This window comes from Cystoisospora suis (genome assembly GCF_002600585.1).
Source record: "Cystoisospora suis strain Wien I chromosome Unknown contig_82, whole genome shotgun sequence".
Lineage (NCBI taxonomy): Eukaryota > Apicomplexa > Conoidasida > Eucoccidiorida > Sarcocystidae > Cystoisospora > Cystoisospora suis.
In genome coordinates this window covers 59,355-69,644 of record NW_027152884.1, presented here as the reverse complement: position 1 = coordinate 69,644, position 10,290 = coordinate 59,355, and the positions used below count along the sequence as shown (strand labels likewise).

General features: G+C 41.4%; 1 protein-coding gene across 1 annotated transcript; it reads left to right on the top strand.

The window, feature by feature from the left end:
* Positions 1-892: 892 nt before the first annotated feature.
* CSUI_000187 (ccdc25 protein) lies at positions 893-7,446 on the top strand. Its single transcript, XM_068060421.1, has 7 exons — positions 893-1,028; positions 2,049-2,095; positions 3,276-3,368; positions 4,586-4,616; positions 4,943-5,004; positions 5,194-6,254; positions 7,135-7,446. Exons 2-6 carry the CDS (start codon positions 2,093-2,095, stop codon positions 5,287-5,289), a joined length of 285 nt encoding a protein of 94 aa, XP_067927608.1. The 5' UTR covers positions 893-1,028; positions 2,049-2,092; the 3' UTR covers positions 5,290-6,254; positions 7,135-7,446.
* The last annotated feature ends 2,844 nt before the right edge of the window (positions 7,447-10,290 follow it).

The following is a 10,290-nucleotide window of genomic DNA, read 5'->3' as shown; positions in this document are numbered from 1 at the left end:
TATACACCTATATATATATGTATCTATTCTTCTTGGATCGATGTGCAAATCTGTCTATCTCTTCCTATATCTATCTATTTAACTGACCTATGTGTATCGATCCATGGTTAAACTCTTGGCCTGTCGATCTATTTTCATCTGTGTCTCTAGTGTTCTCTCTCTCTCTCTGTCGAATGAGTCATATCCATCGATCTCTCTCTTTCTTTATCTTTCTTTCTTTCTTTCTTTCTTTCTTTTTCTCTCTCTCTTTCTGTCTTTCATATGAAGCATCGGAACATGTGTATTAGAGTGGAGTAAAGTCTCTCTCTCACAACTTTCTTTTCTAGTGGATTTCTTCTTCTTCTTTTCTTTTCCAACTGCTTCTATCGATTTATCTTTTTCTCTCTATGGCTGTATGTATCATGTATCTCTTCTTCTTCTTCGTCTAATTTACTCTTCTTTCTTGTAAAGCAGTCTCTATAGACACAAATATCTACATGCCAATATGAATCTATATATATATAGGAGTATGTATGCATGAAAATATATATATACATATATATATGTATACATGAATTTGGATATATAAATATCCATGTATATATATATATATATCTGAATCTATATATTAAATATGTATATGTATATATATGTATACACGAATATGTATATGGAATATCTATGTATCTCTCTCTATATATATCTGAATCTATATATCAGATGTGTATGTGTATATATATGTATACATGAATATGTGTATAAAGTATGTATGTATCTCTCTCTCTCTCTCTCTATATATATATATGAAGCTATATATTGAATATGTATATAGAACATGTATATGGACTATGTATGAATATGTGTATGAATACATGTGTATGTGTCTTTGTATGTGGAATTCATGTGTGTAGATTTAGGGTCGATTCCTGAGGAGGTTCTGCAGGAGATCGCGCAGCTCACTAAGGCGAATTCGATTGATGGATCTAAACAGGCCCAAGTCGGTAGGCAGCAGGAGCAGGAGCAGGAGGAGACCCCATGGCATTTCTCTAGTAAATTCCATACCAAATCCACACTCCCCCTACAGAACAAATAAGGCTGATCGTAATTCTCTTCTTCTTCTTCGTCTGTATCTTTAAGTGTCTACTATGATCATTCTTATCAGAAATTCGATTTGTCTGTCTCTTTAACATTCGGGCCTTTTTCTATCTGGAGTATGCGTCTATATGGGTGTGTTGATAGATCTAACTTAGATGATCTTTCTCTTCTCTTCTTCTCTCTCTCTTTCTCTCTCTCGGCTTTTCTTCTCTTCATGTCTCCTCTGTGTTTCTCCGCAAAGCTTACGTACCTTTCAGTCTTACAAGTAGCTTCTTTCTCTTCAGGAAGATTTTCCTTCTTTCTTTCTTTCTTTCTTTCGTTCTTTCTTTCTCCGCTTCTGCTCGTCCTCCTCTCTTCCTGTTTCGTTTCCCTTCTTCATCTTTGCTTTCTTCTTCTTCTCCTTCGTCTTTCTTCTTCTTCTTTCTCTTTTTCTTTTTTTCTCTTTCTCTTCTTTTCTTTTTCGAGATTTCCACAGCTGGCTGTCGTGCTGTCTCCTCCAGTCTTTTGACTTTGTTCTGCCTTGTTAACACTTCTCTCTTTTCTTTTCTCCTCTATGCAGCATTGGCATTCACCCACATTTCTAAGTTTGTCTCTCACCCTTCTACTACACAAGCCAATGTGCCTCACCTACACACACTCTCTCTCTTTCTCTCTCTCTTTTCGATACGATATTCATCTCTCCTTTAACTTGCTCTCCGTCTTCTGCTGACTTCTTCTCAAATCCGTTCTTTATTCTCTCTGTAGCAAGAAGTCCTCTTCTCATGCTCCCGCTCTCCACACCTTCTTCATCTTTTCTTCTTCTTCTCGCTTTCCTTTGTTTCTCTCTCTATCTCTATCCATCGATCTATGTGTCGAGATCTCTCCTTTCTAATAGGAGAGATTGCTTTTATTCCACTAGGTCTCCATCTCCATCATCTTTCTATGTATGATGAGTGCATGCTATATTCCGCTGGCTTGTATTCGTGTGTGTCTAGACATTGTCTATACACCCTGGGCGAATCTCCACAAGTCAACGCATATGGTGAGCCCGATGTCTCTGTCTATCAACTCTCTTTCTTTCTTTCTTTCTTTCTCTCTTTCTTTCCTTTTTCTTAGACAGAAAGAATGACTAACCTCATTGAGAAAAAGAGATAGATAGACAAAGAGAGACAGATATATATAGAGAGGTAGAGAGGGATGAAAGAGAGAAAGACAGGATGCTTTAGAGAAATCTCGATGTACGCTTTTCTTCTTCGGTGGTGTATCTACATATCAAACTACATGGGGGCAGGTGTCTGTATTTCGTTTAGATTTCTGTGACCCGAAGGAGGGTAGATACACTCGATGGCGAAGGAAGAGAGAAAGAGAAAGAGGAATAAGGGGTAGAAGAGTCTAGTCAAGTCTTTCTGTCTTTGCCATCCTGTTAAGAAAAGAAGAAGAAGAAGAAAGAAAAGAGCAGAAAAAGATAAAAAGGAAAGGACAAGCGGTCTAGACAACTTTCTTCTATGTATTTCTTCGCTTAAGGCGCTTAACTCACGTAGGACGATGACAAGATCGACTTCATATACCTTGCATTCTCGCTCGTTCCTCCTACTAGAAGATACTTCCGTCTCCAAGATCATCTATCTATCTATGAATTATTCTCATATAGGCGCCTTCCTAGAGTGTGTACCGTCTGTCTATAAGCAGAAGCAAATGTGCTATGTATACATATTCATATATATATATATATATATATATACATATATATGAATATGTATACATATATATATATATATATATATGACATCGAGGTTATTCTATGTATGTATGTATACATATATATATATATATCCATAAATACATATATATATATATATATACATATATATATTTAAATGTATATGTGTGTATGTGTGTATATAAGTAGGGATGGTGTAATCGTGTTTACGTATACCCCGTTACTCATGTGGACAGATAAATAGAATGAGAAGCCTATAAATAGCTAGCTTCTTCGTTAAGGCTATCATAAAGACACACTTCCCAGCGGGCTTACGTATACAACTTCCTTGCCTATCCTTCTCCCTCTTCTGCTTGGCTGTGTGTCGCTAGCTATGTACACGTGCTGGGGCCAGAATAGACGCGGCGATGTGTCTAGCTAGCTGCCTTCTTTCCGTCTAGATGTTTCTATCTGCGTCTTCATTTGGGGATCTTCTCTTATGTTCTTCTCCTGCCTCATGAAGGATATAGGGCAAGTAGGTTTCAAAGACGAGAAGAAAGTGCGCTACATGAAGCGTGTCTCGAAGGATAAAGAAATTCTCAAGGCAATTCTTAAGGTATAGAAAGAAACAGTTAAGCTCTCACACAAGAGAAGAGCTCTCTCTCTCTCTGTCTCTCTGTCTCTCTTTCTCTTATGTCCCCTCATCCTGCTGGGTCTCTCTCTCTCTATATATATATCTGTATGAAGGCGTGTCTGTGTGTGTGCCTCTGCCTATATATATATATATATATATGTGTATACATATATATATATATATGTATGTATATGCATCTGTGTGTATATATATTTTTAGATATATGTGGTTTCGAAGAAGGAGGGGTTGGGTGGTGTGTTCGTTTCTCCTCATGGATGGGCGATAGAGACCAGGAGATTTTCTTTTGTATTTCTGTAGTTCTTTAGATGAGGAAAGAGAGGGACGCTGTACATTTCTTTGTATACACACATCTCTCTACATATAAATGTATACATGTATATATATGTATATATATATGTATATATATATATATGTGTATCGTATACAAATGCCTGTATGGACGTGTGACTCCGAAGCGTGTGATTGGAGAGGACCCCTAGCTCAGTCATTTGACTACCACCACCACTACTACTACTGCTTCTTTATTTATTTATTTCTTTTCTTTCTTCTTCTCTTACAGAGGCCGTTGCACCCGCACCCCCTCAACAGAGTAGTTTGATATGGGCCTATGTATGTATGTATGTGTTGATACATGTATATACCTATGAGATTGCTGGTGTATGTACACCTCATCCACTCCTCTTGGCCATTGAGAGTTAGCGTGGTATGAGCCTTCTTTATGTGAGAAGGAAGTCTGGTTCTACTTCGATAGTGTAGCCTTGAGCTGGGGTGCGACTATTTGTCGACCTCTCTCCTATCCTCTCTTTCTCTCTCCTGCACTCTTCTATTCAGTATAGAACATTCTCTATAGCCTTCATGTGTATGTATGTATATATATGTATATATATATGTATATATATGTGTGTGAGTGTGTGTATGTCTAAGATATGTGTTTTAATGCATGCATCCGTCTATACTCTCTTTATAGATGGATGTGTATGTATGTATATGACGCTTATACTGGGGTGTGCATTTCTGGTCTTAGCATAGAGAAGGTTGGCGTGCTAATAGACATTCAGGGTCCTACACACACCTCTTTTTTCTGCGTGTCATTTCTTTCTCATTCATCTTCATTCTCTGATCTGGAATTTCCTTCAACTCTTCTCGAACTTTCTTGTTCTCTTCTTCTTCTACTTCAGACGCAGGAGGAGCCCAAGGTCGATCTGAAAGGTATGGAGTGGCACCAGGCATCTCCTACACATCTCCTCATCCTCCTCTTTCTACGTGGATATATATATATATAGTCATATATGCATCTATCCATAGATAGATAGATAGATTAACGATAGATAGATAAAGAAAGATAGGAGGTGTATTTTTGGTGTGGGTGAGGCTTTTGTTTAGTGTGTGAGTTGTCTGTAGTAGTGCGTCTCTTGCGCTTTTTCAACTTTCCTTGTCGACTGTTAGATTCTTCGTTTTCATCTCATTTGTCTCTTTGGAAACGAGGGAATTTCTGAGAAAGAGAAGATTTCGGAATTTCTTCTGTGGTCCCGCAGCGGAGCGAGAGAGACGAGATCGAGAACAGATCAAGAAAAGGAAAGAAGAAAACAGGCAACAGGTATGTGTCCGGGTGTATGTACATCAAACGCCTTCCTCGCACATAAGCACAGGCCTAAGTCTCCTTCAACTCTGCTCATAGAGAGACCGGTGGATCGGTCGTACCTTTCTTCTATTTTCAAGAGGACAGGTCAGCGGGTCTCTTTTACTTTCTCTTCTTTTGCTTCTTTCCTTTGTCGTGCGTCTCCAGCGCTTACAGGAAGCAGAAGAGGCGCGCAAGAAAGAGGTAAAGTTATCTCGTCATCTTTTAAATGCGATTGGCTTTTACTTCTCTTCTTTTCATTAAGCTCTAGTCACGATCCGTCTATTCCACGTATGTCTATCTATGTATCTACCTGTCGATATCTATCTATCTATCTTTAATCTATCTATCTATCTATCTATCTATGTCTACCTACCTCTCTATATCTACGTATCTATCTATTCATCCGTCCATTTAGATCGGTGGCACGCAGTTGTCTTTAGGAGCGGCGCGGTCGTTCATTCGTCATGTATTTCTTTTTCTTTTTGCTGGAGAATGAGAATGAGAGAAACTTTCGCCTTTCTTTTACTTAAATGATAAGAGATGTTGAAGAAGCATTTTCATTCCCTCTTCTTCTCTCTCTGCTGGCTTTCTGAAGATCTCTTCTGAATATTCTCTTCCCCCACACTTCGCTTGAAGTGAAATGTCTTGAGACACAGGATCGATTCCTACCTCTTTCCAGTAAGATATCGATGGACAGACACTCCCAAGACCTAAAGAGGACAATCTTTCTCTCGATTCTCTTTCTTCCTGGAGATCTATTATCGATCCATCATCTCTTCCATTATCTTCTTCACTCTCTTCTTCATGTGAAACAGAGGTCTTTCCCCTCGATAGTTGTCTATCAGAAAGATCTGTAAGACGACTTGGACTCATCACGTCATCTCCCTGTCCTTGTACTTCCTCTTCTTCTTCATCCCTCGTTTTTATCTTCTCTCGACAGCATGAGAAGGGTCCTCTTCTTGTTCTTCTTTTCCCCCTCTTCTCGTCTCTTCCGGGCGTCAAAGCGAGAATTTCAAAGACTCTCTCCTCACCTCGTAACATGGAAAAGAAACAAGACGAAGATCCTCTCACCGCCGTCCCAGTTGGCGAAGGAAAAGACAGACATGACGGGGTGTACGTACACCTCCTCCTAGAGAGATGAGTTCTCGTCGTGACACGAGAAGACCCTGTTGCTCTTGACGTTGGTCTTTCTTCTTCTTTTGCGACTTTCTTCGTCTCTAGTTCGAGTAAGTCATTTCTAAAGAAAGGTCGATACTTTCTCGTCCACAGGTGAAAGATAAGAGAAGCCCCAGGTGCATAGAATGTATACCCATGTGTATAGAATCGAACTGTCATGGTCTGTTCCTCTCCATAGAAAACAAAATCGAGCTGCGAGTCATAGGGGACCTCCTCATGAATCTTCGACGAACCGAAGGAAAAACCTCCCCCCCAGAAATAGGAACGTAACGGCCACACAAACGAATGACAGACGAGAAGACGATGAGAGAAGGAAGAAAGAGAAGAAGGGTCAGCAGAGTGATCCTCAAATGAAGGTGATGAATGGGGGCCTTGGTTAGGCCAGAGACTTGGTGTGTCTTCCTGTAGATCTCTAATACATTTCGAGGCGCTACATGAAACACACGGACAACGACAGAAGAGAGATGTCATATCAAAGAGGAGAGAAGAAGAAGAAGAAGAAAGAAGAGATGAGATATCGTCTTCTCTTTCTTCATCTACATTTTCATCCTTCCTCTCCTTAATCTTGTCTCCTTCTTCTCTTTCCTTTTCTTCCTTCTTTCGGTTTCTTTCGATCCTGTCATGTTCTTTCTTCTTTCCTCTTTCTTCTTTCTTTTCGTGCCCTAAGGCTTCTTGCACCTTCTTATCTGATCTTTCTTCCACGAGACCTTCTCTATCACGAGCATCTCTTAAGCACGATCCCTGTCCATTCAACTGGTCTACCTTCTTTCTCTCACTTCTCTCCGACAGCGTATCGATCGACGGTGTCTGTGCTGTGCTTCTTCTTCTCTTCTCATCTTGATCCGTAAGAATAGATGGAGAATCGTTTCTTCTTCTTATCTCCGTCGAAGCAGAGACGCTCCTTTCTATCCTGAGTGGTGTTCTATGCAGAGACTTTCTATGCACTTCACGGAGAACGCGTCCTTTCGTTCGTAGAAGATTTCTCTCATCAAAGCGATCCGCACAGAGTAACACAGGAGGTAATAAGGCCTCTTGTGAAGGTACCGACGTCCTTAGTTTCTCTTCTTCTACTTCTCTCTTATCCGTTCTTTCTTGACTCTTCTGCTTCCCCTCTATCCCCATACTAGGACAATGTGAAGAAGACGAAAAGAAAGATGGCGTACTTTCATCTCCGTATACAATCGATTTAGGATAACCGTAGAAAGGAGTCGCTCGTGCATACCCGGGAGGATAAGCTGTGAGAAGTACTCTCGATTCATGAAGAAGCTCATTGACTCTTGCAGGAGAAGAAGAAGAAGAAGAGAATCCACCGCTCTTCAGGTAAGAAGAAAAAACAGAAGAGTAACCACCTGACGAAGAAGATGAAGAGAATGAAGAGTCTGAGGAGCAATGAAGAGAAGAGGAAAGCCGTTCATCTCGTTTCTCTTTCTTCTCTTCCTTTGAAGAAGAAGAAGAGAGGTCTTCATTCTTCTTGAGAAGAGCGGCAAGATAGAGCTGGTGGACTAGAAAGCAATCAAAATGGGGTGCAAATCGCATATGGGAATCTGTCTGGAGAACAAGCTTGATAGCTCCTTCATCATGATCATCTTCTTGTTCTTCTTCTTTCCTCGCTTCTTCTTGTTTCTCTTCTTCTTTTCTTTTCTCTTCTTCTTCCAAGACTTCTCTCCTGTCTGTGACGAATAAGTATCTTGGGAAAGGTTGTCGAGGAGAAGAACGGGAAGACGAGGAAGAAAACAAAGAAGAGAAAGGAGAAAGAAGTTCACAGAGATATCGAGCAAAGCAAGGACCTCGAGACTCTCTGTAATCCATGAAGGCTATTCGTATAGTCGTTACCTCATCGCCTCTTCTAGGTGAAAAAGTGGAAGAAAGAAGAGAGGAAAAGACTTCTTTAACCCCCTCTACTTCTTTCTTTAAATGGATGTCTTGCTTCACAAGTCTCTCTTCCTTCTTATCTTCATTGTCTCGCGCTATTTGAAGGGAAACGGAGTTCGGGTTGGATGTGTCGAAGGTATGTCTGACCTTCTCTCTCTCACATGAAGATATTCCTGTATGATGAAGATGAGGTGTATGTACAGACGACAACGAAGAAGAAGAAGAAGAACAGTCTCGAGTTGGTGTTGTTGGCTGAGATATTCGATCACTCTCTTTCTTATCACGCCTGACAGGAGAAGGCGTTAGATCAGAAGGAGCATCGAAGGAAGGGCGAAAATAACTGCAGATGTCTATAATAGGAATGTGAAGAAGACGAAGATCTCTCGAAGGGCATGATGCTCGAGAAATCTCCGTAGATTCTCGGAGATGCCCCGGACGAGAAGATATCGAAGAGAGTGAAGAAGGAGAGAAAGGAGATGAGGAAGATGAAGGAGAGATAGAAGAAGGAAGATGGCTGTGATAGTTGACATCTTGTGAAGATAGCTCCACGGGGAGAAATGGAGAAGTAGAAAGATGAGAAGTGGAGGGATCTCTTGAAGGTGTATTGAGAGAAGTCTTGATATGATTAGACAAAGATGAAGAAGGAGAAGGATGAGGAAGAGAGAGAAGAAAGCAGGATGATATGAGAGGTGAAAAAGCTTTGTCAAGAGCAACAGAAGATTCCTCTTGATTAGCATCTCGAGGCCGTAACTGATCCTGGACCCAACGTGGTAGGTAGGGCAGAATCTCATTGAGAGATCTCTTCTCCAGTGATGGAGATAAGCACGGAGAAGAAGACGAAGAAGAAGGAGAGGGAGAAAATGGAGACACAGAACTGTCTGACGAAGATGAAGAAGAAGAGAAAGCTGGAGATGAAGCAGATAACGTTGCAGAAGAAGATGAAGAAGCAGGAGGATGAGGACGAGGAGGAGGAGGACATGAGAATGAAAAAGAGGAAGAATGGTGGTCATGATGAGACAGATGCGTTTCGTGTATGAGTATGTCCCGTCTTATGAAGAATTCTTTCAGGGCCCTCAAACTGAAAGCTTCTTCATTCACTCCTGACTTCAATCTCCAGGCGTCTTCTTCTGAGACTTCTCCTGCACCGTCATCACCCCTACAGGCGTCACCTGTATGTACACCGCAGCCCCCCGAGGACACATCCTTCGAAGGACATCCAAGTATTTCTCTTGCATGACAGCATTCTTCTTCATCTAACCGTATGGAACTCATGCCATCTCCATCCTTTCCGAATGCCCTGTCACCCTCGGTCCTCTTTTCATTCTTTCTACAGATCATTCGATTTCGAGGGGATACGACGGATGGTATCCCTTCTTTCCGACTGCATGCATTGGTTTCATCCGGCTCTGAAGGGGATTGTGGCATCCCGTAAGAAGTTCTTTCAAGATCGTAATAGGATGAGTTGACAGACTTCACTTCCTTAAAAAGAACGCCGTTTTCTTTCTCACCTTCATGATCATGAGGTGCAGCCCTATGATTTGGAATCTCACACTCCCTTCTCCGTCGGGCTATAGACCTCTCGTGGCACCAGCAAGGACAAGAGATACAATGATCTTCTTCTTCCTCTTCTACTTCGGGTTGTTTATGGACTTCTTCTCGGCTTCCCGATAAGAGCTCCTGAGACCTTTCTATTCTCTCTAACAGGATGAAGGGACTCTGACCTCCGCCATGATGGGCTGAGAGAGATTGACGTGTGCAAGGTGTCAGAGATAGGGAGGGAGAAGAAGAAGAAGAAGGTGATGATGTGGTTGGTGCATCGCTAGAGGATGCTGATGAGTCTTCTAGTGAGATGTTCTCTTGACGGGGAGTAGTTGTCGAAGAGATGTGAAGAGGACATGCTTCTTCTTGACTGTCTACAGGAGTCCCATCGATACCTCCAGGAACTCTTGATCTCTCTCTTTGGTCAGAAGGAAGAGAGCGTTTCTTCTTTTCTCTCTTCTCATCTTGGTCATTGTTGAGCCGTTCTAACTCAGTAGGTCTACTGTTCTCCCCTAGAGCATCTGAATAGGTTAAAGAAGAACACGTCCCTCTTTCTTCTTCTTCCTTATTAGGGTGTCTCCCTCCGCTCCTGCTGTTATGGCTGCTGTTGGAAAGCGATTCTTTACAGTGGTCATCTTCATGTCGATTCTTGTCTGGAAGTCTATGGCGACTTCC

Bases quoted from the DNA above. Each gene is read 5' to 3' on its own strand.
- CSUI_000187 (XM_068060421.1), top strand. The intron at 4,617-4,942 runs GTATGGAGTGGC...GTGGTCCCGCAG, and splicing joins GCCCAAGGTCGATCTGAAAG to CGGAGCGAGAGAGACGAGAT. The intron at 5,005-5,193 runs GTATGTGTCCGG...GTGCGTCTCCAG, and splicing joins AAGAAGAAAACAGGCAACAG to CGCTTACAGGAAGCAGAAGA.